Source organism: Poecilia formosa, unplaced genomic scaffold (assembly GCF_000485575.1).
Source record: "Poecilia formosa unplaced genomic scaffold, Poecilia_formosa-5.1.2 Scaffold2, whole genome shotgun sequence".
NCBI lineage: Eukaryota > Metazoa > Chordata > Actinopteri > Cyprinodontiformes > Poeciliidae > Poecilia > Poecilia formosa.
In genome coordinates, this window is record NW_006799941.1 from 6,543,164 (window position 1) to 6,570,184 (window position 27,021).

A 27,021-nucleotide genomic window follows, 5' to 3' on the forward strand; every position below is an offset into this window, starting at 1 on the left:
AATTAGGTATCAAACTTCGGCCTTTTTTTTAAACAGGAGGTCTGGCCGTTATAACTTGTGTTAGGTTTGCGCCACAATATGGAAGATTTCTTCTTCACCAACACACTGCACGCCTGTTCGTGCACTGCTGCCTCTCACTGGTGGAGATGGTGTACTGCACTACTTAAAACAGCCTTAAATAATGTTTCATTATTTAAGGCTGTTAAATAATGAAACGTTATTTCATTATTATTTCATGATGTAGACATCAGAGTTCATAGATGTGTATATCTATGAACTTTGTAGATGTAGGCATCTACAAAGTTCATAAGTGCTTTGTAGATGTCTTGCTGTAAAACTTTAGGATCAATTAAATTAAGAAATGTAAGACTAAACAAAATGGCAGAGCAATATAATATTACCACATAAAGCTAATTTTTAAAGTTTAATCGGTAATACTTTATAATAAATTTATGTCAGATCACGATTTCTTGGTTAATGTCAAATTGTCATAACAAAGACAATTGTGCCTAAATTAATGTCAAATTGTCATAACAGAGATTTTGAATAATGTCAACTTTGTATTAAAGGTGTCATAATTTACCAAATGACACTTTATGACAACAGTCATAAATATTCATGAAGACTCATTGATGTTCATGACATGTGTTATGTTTATGACAGTGTCATGACAGTCTTATTTACACCCCTTCAAATAAAGTGTTACCAACACTTTTAATATTTCATTTCCTGCTACTTACGTTGATGTATACATATACATAAATACAATTCCTCCAAAATTCTGCAGGAAAAATTTTCAGCCAAAATTAAATAAATAAATAAATAAATAAATAAATAAATAAATAAATGAGTAATTGGCAAGGCCAGGTAGAAATAAATTTGGGAATAAATAAATGTATAAATGATTAAATATAAATGGGAATAAAGATGCCGATAACTCATTTATCTATTTACTTTAGCCATTTATTTAGTTTTTTTACTCATTTATTTATTTTGCTCATGTATTTATTTATTTATTTATTTATTTATTTATTTATTTTATTTTGGCTGAAATGGCTCTCCATACTTTTGCTGTATTTTTTGTTAAATTAAACTGTATATTCAAGAAAAATCAAGCATTTTTCACACAATATAATCTGAGTTATCGTTTTTTTGGACAAAGACTCTTTTTTGTTTTATATTTGCCTAATATTGCAGATATTGCGTCCAATTTTTCACAGATGGATATTTAAGCTAAATGATTATTAAAAAAAAAATGCTTTATCATCATTTCATCATGATGCATCTTACTGTCATTGATTCCATAAAAAAGAAGGCAGAGAAGGAGACATTTACTGTTGGCTGGTGTGGCGTAACTTTCGACCCGGGGTCCGTCGCCCTCTTTGGGTTTGTGGAGGACTTCTATGTCCTCCCTCTGTGGCTTGGTGACCACCATGGATGTGAGTGGGGTCACAAAGCTGTATTTCAGGGACAGCTCCAAGGCTTCGCTCTTCACTTTCTCTTTCTCAGATCCAGATACCAGCAGCCTGCATCGTAAGTGTGACAACTGAGATAAACAGCAGCAAAACATTGGGCACTTTTACGCTTTGAATGTTTATGCTTTTCATCCAACATCGTGAACATTGTCATTCAGATGGTATATTTTTGTCTGACAGCTGCTCTTAAAATGTAAAACTCTAGAGCGTACTTCCTTTATACAATGACTATAACATACATGGAGCTGCAATTAGATTCAACGATCATGATTATTCATTTTTAGCTTTGAATTAGTCATTTGAAATGTTCTTCTTTCCAGGGTGATACAATAAGATAATACATAATTTCAGCAAATTTGCTCTTTATGTTTAAACTCCCAGTTGGTTAGCAGATGGCTGCTCAGAATGGACCACTGAGGTTAGATCCTGCTGGCTGTCGGCTCTCCCGATAGCAGGGATTCATGCTGCTCAGTATGGGGAGCAGCGCTTCCTCTCCCGTTACTGTACTACTGCTGCTGCGTCCCCTGCTACTACTAATGTACCCACTACTGCTGCTGCTTCCTCCACAGCTGAATCCAACGTTTTAGCTTTAACTTTACACCGTGGAATAAATGGTAAAAGCTAAGGCGAAATATTTAATTGATTAACATTGTTTTACTGATTATCTTTTATGGGCGTGGGTGTCTATATGGTGCGCTGATGTATTCGCCTTCTGTCAATTGAATCCTCTCTCACATCAGTTTGTCTAAAAATGTATCATCAATGCCAAGAGTTTTGTTTTGGCACAAAGGTAATTCAACAAGAAAATAATGTCAATTTTGAAAGAAAAAAAAGTTGTTTGTTCTTATTTGCATTGTAATAAAAATTGTATGTAGAAAATTATTTATATTCAGCTTCATAATCAATGGAAAAAATTTTGGCATTACAGCCAGAAAACCTAATAACAATAACAAGCCACCCTCTAAATTGCTTTCCCTGTTTTTTGATAAATTGTCTTTGGCTATTGTTAGGTAAATTGTATTATTATCAACTATTTGTTATATCTTTATTATGTTCTTAGTTTATGTATTCTTACTTATTTAGTTTAGTCATATGTTTTAAGGAATGTTTCTGTATTGTTAATCACTCTGCTTCCTTCCTCAGAGGAGGCCTCTCTGAAGAAGAGCAGTGACAGCAGCTCTTCACAGAACGGCCTGCTTTAACCTCTTAGATAGTTATAAAACCATCGCCGTGAAGATGTACAACTTGTCCTGCTTGATCCTGGGTCAGGAACTGGATAAGCTAGTGCGAGATAGATTGTGTTGTTAGTTAGTGATAATCTGGCGCTGTGACTGTGTGATGAAGTGTCTTTCCCCCTCCCTTTAGAGTTACAGCGCTCTCTGTGATTAGGGATCCTAAAGACAATAAAAAGAGAGGGGCAGGCAAATGTGCTTCAGAGCAGCAGGAGATTTGTAACTGAAAGCACATCTCTGTCTGTTCTCCTCGCGAGTATTAAGAATCTAACTTTCTCTTGTCTTTCCTGTATTATGTGCTGTGTTTAATAGGTGTCAACCCTGACAGCTATGGGCTCCAAGTCTTTGATTCAAGCCAGATTCAAGTCAGAACTGTGACTGAGCCACTTAAAAATATTATGTCCAGTAAAGAACCATGTGTATTTCATTAAAAGATTATCTTAAGCCTGGACCTGGATAAGATTTCAAAGTGAAAATCCTTTTTGTGCCCATCAATTAAAATTGTAGTGGAAAACTGCAAACAGAATCCGAAATAAAAATAGAAATGAAATGTGACATATTGTACCACTTACTCTTTCTCCAGAAGTTGTTTCACAGTAAGGTAGGCCCAAACCCTTTGAAGAAGTCCATCAGCAATTCCAGCAGAAGAATTCACAAACTCATTTGTTTTAGAAAATGTCACTTTTTGTTTACTCTGTCATAATGCAAAAACAAATTTAAAGTGAATACACAACTTTTTAAAATAATCTAGAAAAAAGTCCTAATAGTTAGACATTGTAGATTGATCCTTACTGAAATTGCAATAACTTCTGGCACAAAGTCTTCAATGTTGTTGTCAATGATCTCACCGGCCACCACGATCTCAGAGCCATTATAATACTGACTGAAATTAGTCTGGGTCAGATTGGTTCCACCGACGTAGATCATTGTGACGTCTGTTAGGAGAGGATTGGCCACTTCTTCATAAAAGCCCTGTTGATGTATAGTTTTATACAGTGAAGATGGCAGTTTTCTGCATAAAAATGTTGGAAATTGATAAGAAGAGTATTGGTGAAATGGAGGAGGATACCTTGAGCTGCAAATCAGCATCAGAGTCTTCATAGATCCGTCTTGCTACACCGTTGTTCCCCAAAGACATTTTCTCCAAGAATTCAAAATTGACATCAAATCCAAAACCAAGACAGTAGAGAGGAAACTTCCCTGCAATCGCCTGTCTTACATTTGATTGTATTTCTTCGCGATTTGTCACTCCTAGAACGACACCAGATTAAAACTTTTAACATATTCATAATTTCAACAGGATGGTGATATACTGTGAATGAAAGAATGGATTAAGTACCAACAGAGTAAATATCTCATTATTGAATTAACATTTTGAAGGTGTTTGTTCTAGTGCATGTGAGTGTGTTTTAAATTTACCTGATGTTGGGTCTCCATCTGTGAGAAGTATTAGGATGGAAGCTGAACCTTCTCTAGGATGTGCATTCAGCATGCGAGCCCCTTCCAACACTGCTGCGTTGATGTCTGTGGCTGAGAGAAGTAAAAACAAAATTCATTACTTGTCATCCTGCTGCAAGATGTTTGTATTCCTGTGTACTGAGAAATCTCACCTCCTCTGTCAGTGATACCACGTGCAAATTTCTTGGCACCCTCCAGATTTGCACTGGTGGCCTGAACGAGTTCTCTTCTCCAGTGAGATATTTCGCTGTCAAAACTGAGAAGACCAAAGAAGTCGTCTTCGGCCAGGTCGTTCAATATATGGATTAAAGCAGTTCTGGTCTGTGGAAGAGACACACATAAATAATAAGGTAAGAAACAGTCAATAATTTGTTTTGGGTGAATCACACACTGTTTGTTTAATTGTACCAAGCCTTTGAAATAATTTACCTGTTGCATTTTTCTGCCGTGCATTGAGCCACTTCGATCTATAACAAAGACGACGTTCTTTGGTATTCGGGGAAGGTCGGATGGAGCAAAGTGATGGACAAAGTATCCGTCCAAAGTCTTGGAAGAAGTAAAAACATGCAAATGAGTGAAAGAGTGAAAGATACATCGACTTTTTGGTCATGTTTTAAGCTAAACACATCTTCATATCTATCTGTAATAGTAATTGTTTTCGGGAGTGTTTCACCTTGATGTCGCCCAGTCCGTTGCCTCGATTTACGTCATAAACAACAATCAGATCTCCATTCAGACCCCGCTCTCCACAGCGCTCACAAGTTGTCTGTTGGTCCACCGTAGGATAAAAATACACCCATGCCTGAAACAACATAAGAGAATTATGTTTCTTATGTCACACAGGAGGCTTTGCGCTGTTGTGTTTACATTTGTGTATTTATTTGATGTGTATTTAGTTATAATATAAAGGGAAATCATTTAAATTGGTGCTATGACGGACTTTGTATTCATTAATTAACTACATAATTTGCTTATTTTCAGAGTCAGAAGAGAAAGAAAACCCGATAAATCAAAGACCTTGAAATACTGAAAATTTCTTCCTTCAAAATACGATTACAACACAATCAGAACAAAACTTTATCAGGTAATGGATAAAATAATATATATAATATATCCAACAGTGAAATGTAGTGTTTCATTTCAGAGTGTCAGTTAAGTGAGTTCAGTATTCTAAATTGTTTTTAAGAACTGGAAACAAAATGACATTCGTTCCTTGTGCCATATCATACATTAGTATACATCATGAGCAACATACGTGCAATGAAGAAAAAAATAATAATCCACTTCTTAAAATTTTGAGCCAACTCCTATACTGAAGATAAAAGAGAAAATAGCCTTATAGGACCAGCTGTACCTGTTCATCTGCACGTGTTTTGGTGATAGCATTAGCCAAGACATCGGTGCTCAGTCCTCCTTTCACATCAATGAAACTGATGCCGGCTTTCTCGTGAATGTGCACATCAACCTTGTAGTTAGAAAAACAAAGCAATTAGAAGCATTCATCAGCACATCTGATGTTATTTTCACTATAATCGAAAAACCTTGAAGTCCTTGACAGGCTGCATGGGGCGAGCGTGGATCTGCAGCTCGTATTTGCCGTGGGTTCGCTTCAGCAGCTCCTCGTAGGTGAGCTCAAAGGTGACCTTTTTGTGGGCCGCCAAAGTTACAGAGGTCTTAAATTCCTCCATGGTTCTCCCTACAGAGCTGAGAACAAAAGCAGGAACTGTAATTTATTACAAGATGTTAGACGTTTTAATCTTAAATATTTCTGGCTGCAGATATACAAAAACATGGAGAAAGTGTGGGACACCAGAAGAAACATTTATCTGAGGGAATTGGGACTGAGTTACCTGACAATCCCAGCACTCTGACCACGAGACACAGCCTGAGTGTACTGTTGCTGAGCCTGCTCCTTAGTTTTCACAATTCCATCGTACATCTGACCATCAATAAGCCTAAAGAGGTGAGCAAAAAATATCTGAAACTAGAACAATGATTTATCACCAAATAATAACTGTGCCAAAATATCAGACACTCTCACAAGTCTTTCTTCCACTCACATCCTGAATTTACTGATGAAGGCATTTTTGGGGATCTGAACATGGAATTCAACTTCTTTCGATTCAGTCATGCGATTCACAACGCGGCTTGTCATAACGGTGGTGGCGTATCGGCCGGTCACAGTGGAGTTGATGTGAAAACTGTAAATGTCCCAGTCGTCCTGTTTAAACACAGACAGCAACTCAGCAGCAGACACCCAATTGAGAAACAATGCATTTTTTCTGCATTGATGGATGAAACCTTATTATAGACTGTGGACAAACTCTACTTTTATGAATTGATCTAATAGTTCACATTTTCTACATACACAAATCCTAATGGCAACCATACAAAGTGTTTCACAGACCTTTGTCACTTGTTACGCTACTCTGCACTTTGTGTTGAAAATGAGGTTGCCCTAAAAAATAATGAGTAGCTCAATAAAATGTTCTACAAATTGACTTAGAAAACAAATATTTGCGCAACAAAAGAGGCAAAACTATCTGGTAAAGAGGACAGATTCTACATTTTTGTAACATCCCTAATCCTTTTCTTTTCTTTTTGTAAAGCCAACAGTTCAACAGCTAGTTTTCTAAACTCGTTTCTTCTTCTTTGACAAAATTATGTCCAGCCTTCAGCAAATGTTACCATTTTCTTCACAATCTGCATATTCACATAAACATAAATAAATGTGGGCAATTGTTCCATAAATGCATGCATAATGACTCATTAAAATGTGAATTAACTGTGCAATTTTATTTCCTAAAGTCACAACTAGAAACTAGTGCAAATAAATAGTTCCTTGCGACAAAAAAAAAACACAATTTAATTCAATTTAAATCTAAACATGACATTCGTCATTTGAAATAGTATCAACCAAATCTATTTTTCTCTTCTCAGCCTCAATAATCGCAGACAGAGACTTCATGTTACTTAAAACAACTTGTTTGTCCACAAAATGTCAGACATATGAGTATAAAAGCACATTTGTTGGTGAAGTTAAAAGCAGGTAAAGATTCTCCTCTGAAGCTAAAAACACATTCGAACTCTGATCTGCTCTTTGAACCTCTGTTTAGAAAAGAAGCCTAGAGATAGGAGCTTTAAACATACAACCAAAATAATGATGTTTTTTACTTTTCACTGAATAATGTTCCTCATTTTAAGTTCTAATAACCACATAGTAAATTCTCATTATTTATTGAAAGATGTTTTTATGAATATTTATATTGAACATGTGGGATTTAACAAAAAAAAAAAAAGCACTGAACATTTGTCCTTGTGCTAAATGTTTGCCAACAATGTTTTCATTTAGTTTAACCCTAACAAATTGTATCTCATTTTATGTTAAGGCTTTTTATATTTTATTTATATACATTAATGAGTTTATTTTCAAAGACAGTGGAACATATTCACAGCTTAAAGAAGAGCTTTGAAATAAAAGAATCATAATGATAAACTTAGAGGTGATTTGTCATTTGGGACATTTATATACTACGTTTTTGTTTCTTTATGTCACATATAAAGACTTTATTTCACTTGTGAATTTATTCCTGCTGTTTATGTTGTTCAACAGACAAGCAAAAGATTTGCAGTGGAGGCATGAAAATGAATCTACTGCAGTCTTGATTTTTCCACAAAAACAGTTCATTTTGTAATACTTTTATGATTTTGTTTTAGCAAAATCTGCATGAATGAATTTTCATTTTAATCATGTCATAATGCACATTATACCAGCAACCCTCCCAACCCCAGTAAGGGACAAGGGTGTAAGAAAATGGATGGATGGATGCATAATGCACATTATTATCTTCCTACCTCATAACTATGTAAACTATAAAAATTTTCTGCTACAATACAGCGGTTTCATTTCACAGACAAAAACAATGTAAACACATGCAGACAGTGGATGATCAATTGGTCCAGAACAACCTTAAGGGTTCAAAGAGCAAAGGCTCTTCACTCAGTTTTTTCTATTTATCTGAAGCAGAGTTCAAACTGTTAGAATAAATTGATAATTGAACAAACAATGTCTGTTTCATTAATTTGTAAAAACAAATATATATATATTTGTTTTTACAAATTAATGAAACAGACATTGTTTGTTCAATTATCAATTTATTCTAACAGTTTGAACTCTGCTTCAGATAAATAGAAAAAACTGAGTGAAGAGCCTTTGCTCTTTGAACCCTTAAGGTTGTTTTGGACCAATTGATCATCCACTGTCTGCATGTGTTTACATTGTTTTTGTCTGTGAAATGAAACCGCTGTATTGTAGCAGAAAATTTTTATAGTTTACATAGTTATGAGGTAGGAAGATAATAATGTGCATTATGCATCCATCCATCCATTTTCTTACACCCTTGTCCCTTACTGGGGTTGGGAGGGGTGCTGGTATAATGTGCATTATGACATGATTAAAATGAAAATTCATTCATGCAGATTTTACTAAAACAAAATCATAAAAGTATTACAAAATGAACTGTTGTGGAAAAATCAAGACTGCAGTAAATTCATTTTCATGCCTCCACTGCAAATCTTTTGCTTGTCTGTTGAACAACATAAACAGCAGGAATAAATNGTTGTGCAGCAGCTAGAGTCACCAGAACCCCAAAAAGGGAGAGTTGCACCACTCCTGTCCTCATGATGGACCACAGTCAAACAGAAGCAGCTGTCTTCTGAACCCCAACAAACTTACAATGCACAGTACACACTTTATTTGAAAACATTTTAAAGAACATTTTTCCTTAGTCTCCTCCCTCCTCCTCCCTCCTGATCCTCTTTGAAATGATAAAAAAAAAACAGTCACATGGATAAATCCACCCACCAAATCAGTTCCACCTTCTCCCTCCCCCAAAGTAAAATCCAATAGTAAATGGGTTGTGTGGGTGTAATCTATGCTGTCGAAAAAGTAAGGCAATTGTCTGAAAATTTACCTTGGATGACTGGGCTTCGATCTTCATTTGTTTGTGTTCTGATTTCTTTGTTACGGTTTAGGAAGGTCTTGTCATTTAGTCCTTTATTACAGGCACTTGTCTTATTCTGTTCATTTATTTTTGCTCACTATTGTAATTAGGGTCTTGCCTTAAGTTTATTTCTTTGTTTGGCTTTCTATTTATTCCCTCTGTGCATTTTGGATCTTTCTCTTATGTTACTGTTAGGGATTTTCACATTTTGTTTTGTAGATACTTTTGTGTCTAGCTCGGCTCTGTCTATGTTACTTATTTACCTTCCCTCAGTCTCAATATTTGCTTCAATATACAACTGTTTGACATTCTCTCAGTTAAGCTCACTATCTGTATACAAATGTACATTTTCTACAAATGTACAGTATTTTTTTTTTTTTGGTTTACTTTCTGCTGATGTAAATACAATTTTGCATCTGCAATGTCTCCATTAAAGAAATTAACTTAAAATCATATGTGAAAAACCTTGTTCACGCAATAAATCATAAAAAATAATCACAGCGACAGATGTAAACAGTTACATAAAATATATGTAACTGTTGCCATGGCGCTAGCATTCATCATCTATCAGCCATCAGAGAAGACGCTGGCGTCTTATTCAGGCGTTGGAGTTAAAAGCCTCTTATACCTGGGAGCGGCAGTGAATGCAGCATTTGGGAGATTCTATAGTCGGTGATTTTCCACACGAGTTATGGATTCAAAATGTTCAAATAACACACAAGTTTTTTATGAACTGTGTGATGCAATAACATTGCTCATTATCCAAAAAAACAACATCATCTTCTTCCTGTCAACTTCTTTGTCGTTTTCGCCAGTAGTAACATTCTGCTGTTGATCGTGTGACTTGTGTGATGCAAAAAGGTTTTTCCATTGCAGTTTTGTGAAATATTTTGATTAGGCCCAAAATCCACCTCAGCCTAATCCTTTGTCTAGAACTATTTTTCATATTATCAGCATTTACCAAACAGCAACCAACAGTAAGGTTATTTTTTGACATCTCAGCAATTATTTACCTTAATAGATTGTCTCGGTTTAGTATTGTTAGTCTTTTAAGGATCCATTTATTAGTAAAGTCTTTAATTTGTCTTAAAGACTTATATCATTATGTTATAATTTACCAATAAGTAATCTTTCAGAATATTAACACTATTTATTATTTTTTTATGTGTGTTTTGTTTTTGTAGTGCATGCGGACATGAGATATGACCTTTCACCTACTTTGCACTGTTTTTTTTATTACCCCAAAAATTCAGGACTCTTGGACATTTTGCTCCTTCCATAAGTCATTCAAATATCAGTCTTTATTGCCCTGAAGTGATTCAATGAGAAGCTCTTTTGTTTTAGCCAATGTGTCCTTTAGATATGAATAATCATATTTTTATTGTGTAGCAGCTCATAAGAGCAGAATTCGAGTAAGTCAGCATGATCTACTACTATTGATTTTTTCTAACTGTGCAACTGTCAAAAGGATGTGCAATGAATTTCTGTAATCCGTTTTTTAAAGACAACTTCAACTTTTGGCATGAAGCAGTTATCCAGTCTGTTTTTGACAATGAAAAATCTGTTTGAAAGTTAACATAAAGAAAACACACCGACACAAAGAAGGTTAATGTGAAATGCAAAGGAGGGAAAGATTCATTGATTCTGTTTTTTTATTGGTAGTCTAATACAGCCATATTCTTACTAAAGTCCATCTGTGATTGGCTCTTCAGGCTGAGTGACGTTTTTCTCTCCAGTAAGCTGCAACCTCAGGGAGCGCAGCTGAGCTCTTAAACTCAGAAGCGAGTAAAAGATCCGGAAATGAACCAATGAAGACGTTCTCCTCATCCAATCAGTGCCAGATTGAATGGCACTGATCCAATCAGTGAATCAACCATACTGAACACAACCAGTTCAGTACGGTTTTGTTTGTATATTTGTACTCTAGATGTTTTGTGGTCTAGCTTTTGTTCCTGCCAACCTTTGACTTGTTTCTCTCCGATGCCTCGATGTGCTCAGCATCACTCAAGGATATGGGGGTAGGGTTAGGGGTACCCTAACCCTACTGTCCAGTTTGATTCTGATGCTTTCAAAAATGGGAAACCATTTAATGACTGGAGCCATAAAACCTAATGAATGCTTTCCCTTATTCACAGAACAGCGTTCAGGTCAGACAACATCTGTGTTTAGATTCTCTGTCAGCTGAGCAGACCACTGGACTGTCAGAACCATGAGTTCTGACAGTCCAGTGGTTAAACTAATAAATACTTTCCCTTGTCCAAAGAATGGGATTCAGGTCAGACAACATCTGTGTTTAGACTGCGTCAGCTGAGTAAACCACTGAACTGTAGGAATAACGGGTTAAAAAAAACGTGACACATACAAGTTCTAGATCAAAGTAGTTTTGATTCTTATGTCAAGGCAGCTTTTTGAGGACATAACAAAGTTTTCCTTTTACTATCCCTCCTGAACTGTCCTTATTCTTCCAAACTTGGGGGATGTTTGCCTTAGACATTATGCCTCAACATTATGCTGAGAAACTTCTGCCTCTAAACTTTATGGAGACCTTAAGTTATTGATTAAAGCTCACCCTGTCATAAGCTTAATTAATATTATTTATGTTCATCTCTAGCCATAAAATATTTGCTCAAGTAGTGTTTTTGTTGTATTTTGTTCATCATTTCTCTCTTTCAGTAACGGCTGAAAACTAAACCATGATGCGATTTCGAAAAAATATGATCCTTAACTATTCATTCGACTGCAAATGAATCCTATTTTTGATCATTACAAAACATGTATTTGAAATATGTGATAAGATAACCTCCTAACAAAGAAATCCTCTTTCAGACTAATTGTTAATTGTAATTTGTTCTGTGCACTTTATCATGGTCAATTTAACCTACTTGGACATGTTTTTTTGGATCAATTTGTAACTTGTACTTTTTCTGAATTATTTATCATGACTTCCAGTTAAACACGGGAAGCAAGAAAATCAGTCAAAGGTCTTTGCAATACAAAGTCAGCGGGAAGAAGCCAACAGTCGATTTCTGCAGGTCTCCTAATCCTGAAGTCAACAACTCTGGAAATAAAAAAAGAAGAAAAAAATATTTAAACTGCTGTATTTTTCTCTTGTAAAAATGTGATAATCAAAAGGTGAAAAGTACCACTGAGCATCAGTCTCTCGGTTTGCTATCGTCACTTTTGTGTGGGCATCTTGATGAATCTCTTCATACTACACATGATTTAAAGCTGTACACAAAATCCAACAAGAAAACCTTTACAAAACAATACATCCCCAGCAAACAGTGTGCACTGAATAAATGTTACTTAAGCAAATGCAAAAAAAAAAAGAAGCTTAAATTAAGGCAAATAGGTGAACAAAAACAAAAACGTTGCTCACCTAAAGTCCTTCAGTGACTCCAACAGATGGCCAAAACAGGCCAGAGGAATTTCCTCATACGTATCTCATGGACTAAGATGACCAAACTCATGTCGCCATCTGTATTCACTCAGCCTCCTCCCTACATTTGTTTTATATAACAAAGAATAGTTTCTGTCTGTCAGAGAGTGCTGCTTTGACCTGCGGACTGCGTAACTCAATGCATTTTCTCCTGGCCGGCAAACAAGTAATAAATCTAAATAGACTAATTCTCTTGCCTTGGTGATTCTTTTAGGCGATAAATTTTTCTAACAGTCTTGCAAGAAAGCCGTGTGTTTGAGAAGTTGGCTTAACCGTGTGTGCCTTTGTCTAGCTCACACACATAACATTATCTGGGCTGTATGTTTAAAATGATTCAAATCGTACAAACTTTGAAACAGCAGGAAATTCTATGAATAAATATTAGTGAACAGACATTACTTTGGCATTCCTAACTGATTTAACACTTAAAAACCTTTGTTGGATTTAGTTTCAGACAAAGAGGTGAAAAAAGGTTATTTTTGCTCAAATCAAACCATTTAAGGTTTGATTTGAGCATTTGGCGTTTTTCCGCACTCACAATCTGAACATAGAGATGAAGGCATTCTTGGGAATTTGAATTCAATTTCTTTTGATTCGTTCATACGGTTGGCGATACGGCTTGTGATGGTGGTGACAGCAAATCGGTGGGTCACAGTGTTGTTGATGTGAAAGCTGTAAATGTCCCAGTCATCCTGTGCAAACACAGATTTTGAAACAAGGTGAGACGATGACCCCAGCAGGCTGGCCAAAGATCAGGAAAACATTGTGTGGGATGGTGAAATCTCACTGGTGTGCCTGCAGAAACACCTATTATTTGTCCTTTATTTCACATTTTCAATGTTGATTTTCACAATTTGAAAATTTTAAGCTTAAATTGGAATTGGTCATCTTTAAAATTTTGAGAGAAGTGAAGATTGAGAGAAAAATAACTCTCTCAATGGGCACATGATTAATTCATCCCTCTGTTGCTATAGATAATTTATCAAGCAGGGAGTGAGCAGAGCTATTTACTAAATCACACTCTAATTAGTTGTCAACAATTAAAAACAACACGACTATCGTACACATTTATTTTTTATTAGATATTCCCTTTCAAGTTTCCACTTCAATTTCCCTTTTACATTTATTTTTAGCATGAAGAAGAAGACTTTAACTTCATGAGAAATTAGATCCTCGGACAGTTCATGCACTAAAAATATCAAAGATAAATTTAAAACATCCGATAGATTGGAGAGTGCGAGTCACTCAACACGTTTTTGTTGCACTTAGTGTGTTCCGGATGAAGAGAGGATCCTTCATAGTCTTACTAGACAATAAAGATATCTAAATATAGATGTTTATTCTGTTTTCCTGTTGTAAGACTGTACCTTGTTTGGTAGCGATGCAGTCAAAGCCAGCAGAAGCCCAAAGACAGTAAGCAGCACCGTGGCTCGGAGCAGGTTTGATCCTACGAAGCTAAAATATTGTTTTGTGGGCTGTTTTGAGCCCCATTGTCTTGCATCCATTAGAAAAATCAAACACTCCCACACACTAATCCACTCCCTCTACAAGGAGTGGAGCTACACTATAGTTAGCCACTGAGCTAACTATAGTGTAGCTCAGTGGCAAATATGGCTTTTAGTGTTGACAAGAATGTCCAGCTTTTGCACTTGGTCACAATTTTCTCACATCACTTTTTGCATCAGGAAAAAAAACATCATGTTAAGAAAAAACAGATCTTGGAAAAGATATTGTGCTGTCAAGGAAAATTTTATTATTGACTTTTTCAAATATGTACAGCTTTTTTTTTTAGAGTACTAATTTGACAAGGTTGGCAGGGAGTTGGGACAAGTGGTGACAGCAGGCAAAAGCAATAATACACCTAGATTTAAATGCAAGCATTAAAGAGATTCAAGACACAAGGGTCAGTGTAAAGCACAAAAGAAAGACTGCATAGGAGACCCACCCCCAACAAATAAAAAAATAAACATTCAGGAATCTCTGCTTTGGAGACCAAAAGCTAAGAAATACTGTCATGCTGCTCACCAGGAATTGTGTAATTTATATTAGGGGAAATCATAAACACTGATGAAATTACAATTGAACTATCTAAAGTGTGTCTGGGGTCTGTGTTTAATCAATGTAAGGAACATTAGTTAGTTTCTATCCTCACCAAACCAAAAAGGAAACTGATCGAAGAGCAGACTGAACGGTTTATGCCAAACATTTCAGTGAAAACCGCAGAAAGGGGAAAATATTCTTGAGGTCATAAACCAGAGGACTGAAATTGTGAGCAAAGGTCTGAAGATTAACAAGAAACTAATAAACGTTACTCCTAAGTATTTTTATAACTTACACGTTCAAGCACGGGTGACTTTGAAGAAATCTTAGTCTTCACATTCTTTATTCTGTTTTTCTACTGCCAGCATTTTAAAGACAAATAATAGATCATAAAATATCCACGCAATAATCTCTCCAAGTTCAGGAAGGCAACAGTATGTAAAGCTACAGATTGCAAGAGAAGAGGTATATGATGATGATGATGATGATGATGATGATGATTTTTACTTTTAAGTCCTTTTGTCCTCTTTGTAATGTGGTTTTGATACCATCATTCTTCAGTGGGTCACCAGCATTTAGCATTTCAGTAAATTCAAGCAGACTGTGGAGATGTGAAGTTAAAGGTTCAGAGATTTCAGCAAGATATAGCTGGACTCAAATTAACATAAGACATCAGTACTTCAGTAAGCCTTAAGTTGATTTGATGGGGGTCACCTTGTGTGAAAGGCAACAACTAGTGGCTTGCTTCTTATCATTCCACCATCTAATCAAATGACGGGCGTTTGCACTTATCTAGTTAAACATTTGGAGCTTAAAAAGACCCAATGTAAACTCAAGTGATCTCCACGGAAAATATGTATCAAACATGTCAACATTTTTCTCAGTAAATGCATCTCTAATAATCCTTTTACATGGAAAAGTGACAGCAGTTGTCAGCAACAACACAAGTAATCAAAAAATAATAATAATTTTGCTGCATTTCAAACTTCCTGAATGACACAGTGATGGCATTTGCAGCCATAATACAGAAGTGAAAAGAAAATAACTTCACCATAAACCCTCAGCGTCCATTTGCCTCTAGGAAGATTTCTGACTGATTCAAAAAATTGTTGTCCCAAAGCAAAAGAGTACTGAGGAAAAACTGGTAGAGACAGTAAAACCCGCATGTAGGTTTTACTCAGGTTGACTGACATGTAGTGTGAATTTCATGTCAAAATAAATATAAAAAACATGTTTGCTGAGAAAAACATTTTTGTGTTCAAGGTTTATTTTACCTGTTTCCTACCTGCGTCATCAGCTCTCAGGCCAAATGGAGTCCAGCTACCAAAAACCGGACCTAAATCAAACAGAGATGCTTTTGGATGACTTTAAAAAGGCTGTTCTCGCTGTTGGACTGAGATAATCTCCTCAGTTTGCCTAAAATGCATTCTGTTAATAATCTCAGGCTCGTGACTTTTTCAGGACAGACCAGATTTTTGGGCGGAAGCAGATGAAAATCTCTGGAGTGGTAGATCTGTGGAGGAGTTTAACAAGTTGTCTCCTTTGTCCCACTGTCTTGGTTGAAGTTTGTCCAAGCATTAATATGAACATTTTGAACGGCCAAGGTGGCACATTGTACTGGATGACGAACACTATAAAAGCTCTTCACTCTCACTGGAATGCTTGAACAAGCACCTACCTTTACTCACATAGTTTTGATACTTTACGTGTCCTAAGTAATGTCGTGTAGACGGTGCTTCTTCATCAGGGTTTTGTTAAGAGTCTTTAAACCTCCGTATCTAGTAGTGGAGGTCTGATTTATACGGAAGAAACCAGGACAGTGGTAATGGGTGCAGGACTTGCTCGTGTTCTGAATCTTTATGAACTCAATTTTAAAAACGTGTCCAGCTGCAGATGTAGGTTTTAGGTGCTGACATTCTCTAACCCTGCTTCTCCCAGTCCGGTTCTTCTTTGCTCTCAATCTACAAAACTAAGCATAACCTTCATCCCCAGCCTATCCTTACATACTGACTACACTAATATGTTCATTTTTATGTTTTTTTTTTTACTTTATATCTTAATTGTAAAGATATGTAGTATTTAAAAAAAAAAAATAAAGGAGCATTTCCATTGAACCTCATTTCATGACAATTTTGCTGATGATGTGATCATTCCTCAAAAAGCAAAATAAAAAAAACAAGTCTAACACACCCAAAATAAAAACATAGGACCCCGAGGTTTGATCCCACAGTGTCATTTGAACATTATTTCTTGAGACTAAGAGTCGCTTCCTTATTTGGAGAAGACGTGAGGAGTGACCAACTGAATGAGGTCCCACATACGAGCCACCAAAATGAGCGAAAATGAAGTCAGGCGAGGATCTTTGTTTGCTGCCCTTCTATACTGAAAGGAGTGAGTAAGTGTGGCTTGAGTAGATTGAGTACAGATGCTCTAGAAGCCTGCAAGGAAGATATGTGGCTCCACGCTCTACCTTCAATGCTTGGCGAATGCTTTGGTGTCCTGCTGGGAGTGCCGAAGGAGGCGAGATTCGGAAATATTTGGAGATATCGCTCAGATTGCTTCCTTTTGCAACCTTTTTAACAGATACGCAGCAGCGAATGGAGTAATCAAGTCTAGTTTCTGCTTTAGATCTAAATGCTTTTCTTTTGAAAACTGAAACTGCAGTTCAAGGCACTCTCACAGGTGTGGCTTGCACCTGAGGATAAAGTTCAAGCTCATTCAAACCTCTTAAGGATATTGCAAGCGCTTGTGCTGGAAGTGTTTCACTGGTGAAGAATGAAACGTGTCTACATACCGAGCTGAGAAAGCAGAGTAAAGCAACAGGTCCTAGTGACCACAAGGTCAAGTCTTCACAGTGATGGCATAATGGTTCCTAATAAGGTGCTGCATTGAAACCCACAGCTGCAGCACCAAACTATGGATTATCCTCTGTTAATTGTACAAACACATAGGCTTTGTACAGACAAAGAAAAATTCATATATACACATGGCAGCTTGTATGTATAAACATATGGGGGGTGAAATGAGCAACACAACTTCTATTTCTAAGTACAAAATGAATGAACAGAGCATCATGTACATTCTGTGAGAATTAATGTGCATCAATAAACACCGGCAGATGTCTGCGCTTCAAGGCTGATCTGGCTAATTTTAGTTCTCCTAACAGTATACTGCATGTAAAATAATATTTACTATAATATTATGAACATGACAGTTGTTGACTGAAATAAAACAACATAAAACTCAAGAGTGGAGATGGATATATATATATATATACATATTATTAAACACATGCTGGTTAAATATATACACTCTATGCACATTATATTGACTACAGCGGCTGAAATATAAGTTAAGGTTTTGGTAACAGAGTTGGAAGACACAATGCTACCCAGATTAGAGAGTCTTTGCCTTGGGGTCGGTCAGCTGATGAGATGAAGATGAAGTAGGGCTGGAGAGGGTGGAGGGCACAGCAGGAAAGGCAAAGACCCCGGCAGAAACTGGAAAGAAAAACCCAGGCCACTGATTGAAGGACAGAGGGGGGGGTAAAGCCGTGAACGCAGCAGGAGAGTGTAGCTGATACGTGTGAAAGGGTCCGGTCGCGGGGCTGGCCATCACTGCAGGCCCAGGGCTTTCAGGCCAGGATAAGGAGCAAGCCTCTGGACCGGGCGGAGTCCACGGTGATGCCTGAAAAGGTTGGAAAAGGAAATAATAGTAAAAATAATAGAAATTCTCTGTGTTAATTTTGTAAATACATACAAGTTTTTTTTTTTTTTTTTAAACCTACGTTTAAAGCCTGAGGCGGCTGTTCAAGTGTTTGAGGCACAACCTGGGGGCACAGCTGCTGCCCACGGATACTCAGAGAGTCGGTACGAGGTCGGTGGGTCACAATTAGAACCTCCTGGGCCCAGTCGTCCATCAGAACCTGTAGGTCTTCAGGCAGGTTGCTTTCACTGGGGCTCATAGATGTGCCTGTCTTGTTGTTGCTGTTGTTGGCCTGAGCTTGGGCCAGGCCAACAACAGGCTGCTGGGGCGGAGGCGTAGCACTGTGCATCTGCTGTGACTGATTGAAGGCTCCAGATGCTGAAGCCCCAGACCCTGACAACACAGAAATATATTAGATATAGTTATTAGGACGGCTTGATCAATAAAGGCAATCAGATTTTGATTAATGTAGTGCGGTTTTAAGAGGTTTTAAGAGGTTTTAATTTGACATACTGCTGCCTCGCTCTTTACCGAGACAGAGCCTTTTGAGTGTTGACCCTGTAAAATAGAAAAAAGATTTAGGTAAACTCAGCAGTTGTCTTACAAATCACATGCGGTGCAAAATAATGGCTTTATATAAACAAAAGAGAAAATAATACAGTACAAAAGAAAAAAAAAACAAACAAACACGATAATCAACGAAGACATGCATGTGAGAACCAGAACTATGTCAAAATGCATTTCTAGAGCATAAGCAGGACACAGATAGGAAGCAGCAGAGCCACAGCTCCGGGAATAAAAAAAAACAAAAAACTTTTCCAGCATGTTTTTCACAGGCCTAAATACTAAGTATAATCAGGTATTGCAAGATGCATAAATTACAGAACTGAATATGTGATGTAAACAAAAGAGAATTGTTGGAAAAAATATTCATATCCCTTAACAATTATTAGATAATTTTGCCTTTACATCCACAAACCTTAATTTATTTTATTTATGTAGCAAATCAACAAAACATGTGAGGTAACTGAAGAAGAAAGTCTTAAAGTCTGGAAAAATTTTTTGCTTGCAAATACATTATTATCAGGCTACATGAATCAGTTGTTTTAGTATCATATTTTGCTGCAACTACAACATAAAAAGTCATTTAGGTTATGTCTCTATCTGCTCTGCAAACTAGAGAATAAAATGTTGGCCTTTGAAAAGTATCTCAAGCTCAAACTGACTGGACTGAAAGCATCTTTGAACATCAATTTCTTGCCACTGGTTCTTAAACAGATTTAGTTTTGAAATTTCACAGGCAGTTGTAAAATATGAGTTATCTTTTGAAACAAATTGAAATAATATGGTGATAAATATCATCGAGGAGACAATGTGGCTGACCAGAGCATCTTCTTCTTCATGAGAAAAAAACATAAACCACCTACATTTAAGACTGTGGTTGTAACTTAGGAAAGTGTGAACAACTTTAAGGTGAAGGAATACTTTCCAAAAGTATTGCACATGCAATTTGAATTGTGCAGTAACAATTATTACTAAATTTTGATTATCGAAGCCTTAGATGTCAGAAACAATACAACTGTTCCAAAAATGAGTGACAATAACTGATTATTAGTAATCTCCAAATGATAGTGATAGTTATAAAACATTTCTGAATGTTTTATAAAGTCCTTGATGACATTTGGAGCAACTTTTTTTTTTTTTTAGTCCTAAAAGTTTATCTGACAGGTTTGAATGAACAATGTACTGTATGTCTGTCGAATTAAGACAGGGAGCAAGAAAACTTGTAAATAATGCAAAGCAAAAGCAAATCATACACAGTTCCAGGACAGTTTTGCTAGAAAATAAATAGTGAAATAAAGCTAAATAAAGATAATTTAAAGTAAAATCAAACAGTGAAGTTATGCAGGAAGAAAAGAGATACAAACAGATAGACAAAGACACAGGCCCACTGAGAAATCTAGCTCGTGGTTTGCTACTGGACTTATAGGTCACTCTCTCAGACGGTTGAGGGTAATTAGACCAGCCTGTAGAGGAGCATAACGAAGGGAAGAAGATGACAGGAAAGCATAAATTCTAATATACTTATCACTTTGTAAAAAAAACACCATCATATTTATATCATTAACATCTTTTTTTGTTTTTTGTTTTTTTTGTGGCTGCATGGTTTGGAGTGTTACCCTGTTCAGGTTGAGCTTGTGTGCCGGCGACGTCTCCCTGCAGTCCAGCATAGATGTTATCGGAGGACATGGAGCCTTTCAGGGAGCAGGGCTGCTGAGTCTGCACCGGCTCTGAGGCCGAGCTGGGAAGGTGGCTGGTACACGACCGAGGCCTGCCGTGGGTCGGGAAGGAAGTTCTGCCTGGAGAACCGTTTAGACTCACCGCTGGCTCACTGGGAGCTGGAGCAGCACCTGGACACACAAGAGCAACATTCATCCTTATCTGAAATGAAAGTGTTAACAGTAGCTTAGGTTGTAATGAGTGACTCGCCTGGTTTAGTGGAGTCGCTGCTTTTGGTTTTGACGTGCCTAAACTGCTGAACTAGGGGGCTGAGAAGCTTCCCGGGCTTCAGTCTGTGTTTGCTGGACCTCTTCCTGCGGCTTGTGTGCGGTGCAACATGTAGGAGGCCGAGGCCAGCAGGAGGAACCTTACCAAGTCTGCGGTAGAGCAGCTCCACCTCGCCGCGTTGATGTGCTTGCAGTTCTGAGATTTCCTTCAGATGTCTGAATAAATGGAGGAAGGAATTAAACCATGTGAAAATCACCAAAGGGTATGACTACCAAGTCACCTCACATGAGGAAAAGGAAAATCTTACTTCTCTCTAAGTCTCTGCAGTTCCCTCTTTATGTCCGAGTCCTCCATCTCGGAGTCGTTGTCGCTGCTGGCGTAGGCCGAGCCAGGCAAGCCTCCGTGTCTGCACGGGGAATCGGAACTCTGCACGCTGCTGCTGCGGCCGGTGCGACGGAGAAAAGCCACTGCTCTTTTCATGAGGTCACTTCCTCTGCGCTCGGAGCGCGCGTACTGGGACGGAGTGGCAGGAGCCAGCTTCGCAGGGCTGCTCTCTGCCCCTGAGTCTGCAGGAAGGAAGGAGACACGGACCGTGACGTCCACAGGGACGGAGTCTGAGGGCCGAACATGAGCTCTTACCCATGGGAGGTGGAGTGTCCAGGTAGAAATCGGGCGGGGCAGAGTAGCGGCTGCAGCGCGTCCTCTGAGTGATGTCGTCTTCTGTGCTCACCACAGAGAAACGTCCGATGGTGGTGGAGGTGGCCAAGGCTTCAGGGGGAACCGGGTCCCCGTTGTATCCACCGGGGTGCGCAGGGGAGGCAGCGCTGCTCCAGCTCCTCTGCTTCACATCTCTTCTGTTGGCCACTTCAGGAGGAACAGACATGATCTGGCAGAACAAAGGAGGAAGGCTTAGGTGACAAAGTATGGCTTTTATATTATCAATTCTGATATCTGTTTGTCTTGAAAAACTTACAAATAAGTAGAGAATGATGAGATTGATTGTTTTCAAATAAATACATGAAGATAATGGAAAATGTGTCACATTTGTCATGTTGTTCACAGGGATATATTCTCTGGGACAAAAACTTAATGACACCTGGTCAAAAACTTTTACATCTATTCATTTGATATTTGTCATCTCTATGTGTAAAATCTGTTGGCATCTGAACACTAGGTTTAAGTGTTTTATTGTTCTTAAAATGGCTCCAGAACAAAAATTAAATATCTGGTCTATTTTTATAAGATAATGAAAGTAACATGTGTGAGCAGGAACATGAACAAAGTAGGAAGTGCTCTCCTTACTTCTCGACTCCAACAAATCTGACCATTTCTCTCACTTAGAGAAAATTATAGTCTCTTTTCATTCTCAATATATATTTTATTAACTATCAGGCAAAAACTACATAACAGAAAAAAACCCATTGTGATTCAGAAAGTCTGTCATCTCAAAATATTCATATCTGAGTATTAGAATCAAACTTTTAAGCATTGTGTGAGCCCTAAAACATGCTGTTTAAATGTGACAATGCAGAGATTCAAACAAACAAATGTTGATAAAAATAACAAGCTAAACTTTGATACCTTAAATCGACCTCTAGTTCCAGAGCAGGACACGGAGTGAGGAACGTGTCTTCTTGACAAAGAAGCTGTAAGGCAGTAAATAAATCACTGAGTACAACAAGCCATCGTGTAAGTTTGACTGAAAAACGAATCATCTTAAAGTTCAGTTCACGTCTTTAGACAGATTAGTTGCTCGCACCACAAACAGCGGAGTCGCTCAGAGTGCTCAGGCTGTCCATTCTCTCAGGAATTTGAGGCTTACGGGAGAGATAGAAGAGAATAAAGCAAGAAAATTTAGATATGGAAGCATTAAACATTTTTGTAACATTAAATAAAATGACTGCACCTCAGCAGTCCAGTTTTTCTCAGCACCGGCTCAGCAACTAAACAGATTCTCCACTTATTTAAATCTCAGAGTGTGTTTCATCGTACTTACGAGTTGTTCTCCTGCCCGGTAGCGTCCCTCCCCAATCGGTCCCGGGGTGCTGTTCCCCGACCCTCCGGTGGCGCTGTCCGGGCCCGGAGGAAACTGGATGTACTCTGTCCCAGACCCCGGTGTCTCTGCCGCGCTGCCTGATGGATACATGGGAGCGTATTCCTGGTAGAGCAGGTTTCTCAGTTTTTCATCCAGAGTTTTAATGGTGCTGTCGACGAAGCCTCCCCGGCCGACCCGTCCCTCGCCGTCAGACTCGCTTGGCCCCGCGCCGTGCTGGGACGGTGCCGGGCTCTGGGGCAGCGAGGACACTTTGGAGCCTCCCACGTTGGAGAAAGGCTGGTGGAGGACGACTGGCTGCTGTGGCAACTCGCTGCGCGCCGCAGGAGCGTAAGAGACAGATGCCGGCTCTTTGGTGGCACCCAGCTCCTGGAGGGGGAGAGGGGTCAGAGGTGACCTGCCCTGGGGAGCGTTCACATCTAAGGACAGGGGCATGACAAGAGGACAGCAGGGCACCTCATCAACAATGGATGCTGTGTGGGTCAAATCGAGGGCCTTCTGAGCTCCATGGATAGGGGAGAGCGATCCAAGAGGAGACCCCTGTGAGTCCTCCACTGGGTAAGAGGCATGGGGCAACGACGGGGGAAACGTTTGAGCCTTGGCTCCATGCAAGCTGGGCTGCAGAGAACTGCCTGCAGGCTCCATTGCAGACACTGACTGGAGGGTGGGGGGTGCAGACACGGGGGGCGACAGGGTGGCCAGGAGGAGGGGGTCAGTGTTGGATGTTATTGGAGGACTGTAGAAACCATAAATTTCATGAGCGAACCCTCCACTTCCGCCAGACATTGTAGAGGACGACCCCTCTTCTACAAAAAGGACAAAAAAAAGATCAAAATGTGCAAATTAATTTATAAAATGTTGGTAGACTTGTTTTATAATAATGGGGATGTTTCTATTGTGACATGACTTTTCTGTTTTTGATTTAACTTTAGAGAAGCTAATCCTTGTTTGAGTTCAGTCTAAATCTGTAAAATAAGTTTAACCTGTCATACAAACAAATCAAGCCTTGAATGCTATTAACATTAACTTTAATGCATTTTGTTGGGATTTTATGGAATAGACCAACACAATGTAGTGCAGAACAGTAAAGTGGGAGAAAATGTACCTGTGGTTTTCATTTTGTTTGCAGTTAAAAATATGAAAAAGATGGTGTGGATTTAATCCCGATACCCCCAAATGAAAGCCAGAGTACCAAATTTCCTTCTGAAGTTACCTAATTCGTAAATTTAAATTTAAATTTGTTTAATTTAATCTCAGAATATATCCACATGCTCTCTGAAGCTCTCGGAGGTTTATTAGGTTTGTTGTTGGGGAACATTAGTGAAGAAGCAAACATGCTAGACCAAGAAACACAGCAGACAGCTCTGGGATAAAGTTGTTGAAATGATTATAACAGAATTAGGTTGTAAAACAAGATCTGAATATGCAGCAACCTCGTTTTCAAGACAGCATTAGACAGTGGAAAACATATGGCTATCCAGTTAAATTGACAGGTTTGGCTAGGAGAGCATTAATCTGGCAGCCGAGAGACCAATGAAAAAAACAGAAGCCTCTTTTGCTGTTTGTCATAAGCAAGTTAGGCGATGCAGCTGCTCAGAGCTGATGGGAGGATGGCTGGACCTAAACAGAGGCTGCAAAAGACCTGGCTGTAGCCAGCGCTTCCGACTGAAACATGTTATTGTGGTAAAAGTAAATCCAACAGAGAATCTCTGGCAAAATTTAAAAGTGATCTTTACAAATACTCTTAATTGAATTTGACTAATGTTGGGCTATTTCACAAGAACGGGGGGTCAACAAGTCAGCCAAATGAAAAGATGGATGACGAATGTGCCAAAAGACTTGATCCTGCAGCTGCATTTGCAAATTGATTTACAAAATATTTACTCTGGGGTGCTGAATACAAATACAAATACAAATTTTGTCAAAAAGTAAAGTTTCATTTGTTTAATTCAACAAATAACCAACGCCGTGGTCCTTATTTTGTCACCACAGAAAACTGAAGTGTCAATAATCACAACATTTTGTGATTTATTTAGACTACAGTATGGCTCATGTTGAACCAACTCAATTATGCTTCACATTGTGTTGGGCACTCATAAAATCCCAATAAAATAAACTGAATTTACTGGTTGAAATGTGACATGACGTGGAGAACAATTTATTACATTGTGGATGCCCCTGACTGAAGCTTTGACTGAATAATTAACATGTTGGTTAAGATGTACAAATATTGTTTTCATCTTGGGTTTCTAAGCTTCCTCACTGTGCGCACTGGAACCAAGTGAAGTTGTGATAACATCTGCTAGACTACTGACGTCTAGAAGAAGGTAAATACTTCTACACGGCCCTTCTTAAAGGATTTGATTCTGATGCCACAAGGGGGCGCTGTTGTAGCATGTGGCTACCAGGCAGCATGCTGGACCGCAGTCACCTCTGGATGTGGACGGCTTTGCAGTGGCGCTGTCAGCAGGCTGGGTGTTGGCTGAGCTCCCGGGTGACTGCGTCGCTGTCCCCTCAGACGGCGTGTCCTGAGCGCAGGGCGGCGTCTCCTCCACCGGGCAGATGATGAACCATCTCTTTCCGGTGTGAAGAACTGCAGTCCGAAGCAAAAACGGAACAGTAAATACTCACATATGTCTGAGGGAAAACAAAAAGGAATTTTAAGCACATGTGATGTTACCGTTCTGCTGATATACAGGCTGCGGTGCCCCTGACTGCTGACTCTGCAGAAAGATTTACAGACGTGAGTTTTGCCTGATAGATTCATATTTTTGGCGTATTTGTGCAGATCCCGCTCTTACCTCTCCTGCCTCAGACATCTGGCCCTGCAGAGGACTGCCACTCAAAGCTGTGTCTTTTTCATCCCCCATGTCTTCATGCAGCATGTCTTCTGCTTTGTCCACAATGTCTTTCAGCTGGTCAATGAAGATCTCCTTCTCTAGCAGCAGAATAAAGCCGTTCTCCACCTACAAAACATTTAGTTTTAAATATTGAATAGTGTCACAAACAGAAAAAAAAAAAAACTAACACATTGGATTATAATTACGTAAGCTGACCATGTAGGTGGCAATTTCCTCCGGAGCGTCTCCGTCCAGGTCAAACTTAAATGTTACCATTTTGTGGTTGTGAGTCTCCAGCTGACATTCAACCATTTTGTCACCGGTGTTGCAAACCTATGAGGTGAACAGATGCACCTTACTTTTAAAGACATTGAATTTTATTAATTTGATGATCTTTACTGTCATCAATCACCATCTGACTCACATTGAGCATGCTCAGTTTGGGTTTGCTGGTCCTCTCTTGCCTGGAACGTGTGCGAGCCGACTTGCGATGATGTTTCCTGGGTTTTGAGTCACCTTTGCTCCCACATGCTAAGCTTTCATAGCCGTCGCTTGTTTCCCGACCCGAGGCTACGTCAGAGTTAACACTAGACAAAGAAATTATGCAGAAATAAAAACCCATCCTCCTGCTTGAGACTAACACATCTCACTAAAACGACTCGACACGCACCTGTCGTAGGTGTAACTGGACAGTGATATTGCTCTGTCACGAAGGACATCCTGAAAAAACAAATAAACACAATTTGCTTCATTAGTTGTAAAATATCAGTCACAACTTGATATACACTAATCAACTGCATGGATGTCTTTTTGAGCTTTTAATGAGTATTACTTTTAAGTACCGTGCAATAAATACGTTTTTAAAACATAAATTCGGTAGACAAGATTGTTTATGCATTTTCTCAAAACTAAAAAGGGGCAAAATCATAAATACAACGTAGATAAGCATCTCGTAGCAAGTTGGAGAGAAATATACTCAAAGGTCTCGGATAACTTCAGATGCATATTTGGCCACTTCTATTATAAGAAATAATAATAAAGCTCATTTAATTGGCCGATTTTTTTGTGCAGACTGCCAAAATTAATAGGACCTCACATAATTCTCATGTTTTTATGTGAAAACACTTTCAGACTTAGCTTTCTAGCATTCTTACTCGTTTACAGTAGCTTTAAAATATTACATACTAAAGTTTATTAGGAATTATTGTTAGAATATCAATAGGAAGGAAGGAAGGAAGGAAGGAAGGAAGGAAGGAAGGAAGGAAGGA

At 38.4% G+C, this 27,021-nt stretch overlaps 2 protein-coding genes and 2 long non-coding RNA genes across 7 annotated transcripts in view; 1 reads left to right on the forward strand and 3 right to left on the reverse strand.

The window, feature by feature from the left end:
* Positions 1–1,213: 1,213 nt before the first annotated feature.
* LOC103138071 (inter-alpha-trypsin inhibitor heavy chain H3-like) lies at positions 1,214–8,921 on the reverse strand. Its single transcript, XM_007552162.2, has 13 exons — positions 8,782–8,921; positions 6,226–6,392; positions 6,016–6,120; positions 5,707–5,869; positions 5,520–5,630; positions 4,839–4,967; positions 4,595–4,711; positions 4,318–4,486; positions 4,127–4,237; positions 3,777–3,958; positions 3,500–3,679; positions 3,280–3,401; positions 1,214–1,526 (listed from the first exon to the last, which is right to left on the reverse strand). Exons 1-13 carry the CDS (start codon positions 8,845–8,847, stop codon positions 1,229–1,231), a joined length of 1,920 nt encoding a protein of 639 aa, XP_007552224.2. The 5' UTR covers positions 8,848–8,921; the 3' UTR covers positions 1,214–1,228.
* Positions 8,922–10,785: 1,864 nt separating this feature from the next.
* Positions 10,786–12,645, reverse strand: LOC107836329 (uncharacterized). Its single transcript, XR_001662212.1, has 3 exons — positions 12,548–12,645; positions 12,312–12,396; positions 10,786–12,226 (listed from the first exon to the last, which is right to left on the reverse strand). It is a non-coding gene; the product is annotated as an uncharacterized LOC107836329 (long non-coding RNA).
* A 1,457-nt stretch (positions 12,646–14,102) lies between these two features.
* On the forward strand, positions 14,103–16,015 carry LOC107836332 (uncharacterized). The gene is made up of 2 exons (XR_001662214.1): positions 14,103–14,160; positions 14,200–16,015. It is a non-coding gene; the product is annotated as an uncharacterized LOC107836332 (long non-coding RNA).
* wnk2 (WNK lysine deficient protein kinase 2) overlaps positions 15,188–27,021 on the reverse strand; it is a 29,419-nt gene continuing 17,585 nt past the window's right edge. Inside the window, exons 14-31 of one of the 4 annotated variants that reach the window (XM_016671756.1) lie at positions 26,424–26,473; positions 26,178–26,340; positions 25,970–26,086; positions 25,715–25,879; positions 25,594–25,636; positions 25,345–25,506; positions 23,370–23,719; positions 22,857–23,282; positions 22,620–22,677; positions 22,442–22,506; positions 21,500–21,746; positions 21,168–21,426; positions 20,843–21,075; positions 20,533–20,763; positions 20,281–20,379; positions 18,866–18,910; positions 18,435–18,745; positions 15,188–18,334 (exon numbers count right to left, since the gene is read on the reverse strand). In XM_016671756.1, coding sequence (XP_016527242.1) covers positions 18,044–18,334; positions 18,435–18,745; positions 18,866–18,910; positions 20,281–20,379; positions 20,533–20,763; positions 20,843–21,075; positions 21,168–21,426; positions 21,500–21,746; positions 22,442–22,506; positions 22,620–22,677; positions 22,857–23,282; positions 23,370–23,719; positions 25,345–25,506; positions 25,594–25,636; positions 25,715–25,879; positions 25,970–26,086; positions 26,178–26,340; positions 26,424–26,473 — 3,315 coding nt within the window. In that variant the 3' untranslated portion in view covers positions 15,188–18,043. Of the gene's footprint in view, positions 18,335–18,434; positions 18,746–18,865; positions 18,911–20,280; positions 20,380–20,532; positions 20,764–20,842; positions 21,076–21,167; positions 21,427–21,499; positions 21,747–22,441; positions 22,507–22,619; positions 22,678–22,856; positions 23,720–25,344; positions 25,507–25,593; positions 25,637–25,714; positions 25,880–25,969; positions 26,087–26,177; positions 26,341–26,423; positions 26,474–27,021 lie in introns of all 4 variants that reach the window. The other 3 variants (XM_016671754.1, XM_016671753.1, XM_016671757.1) reach the window with 3 other exon arrangements.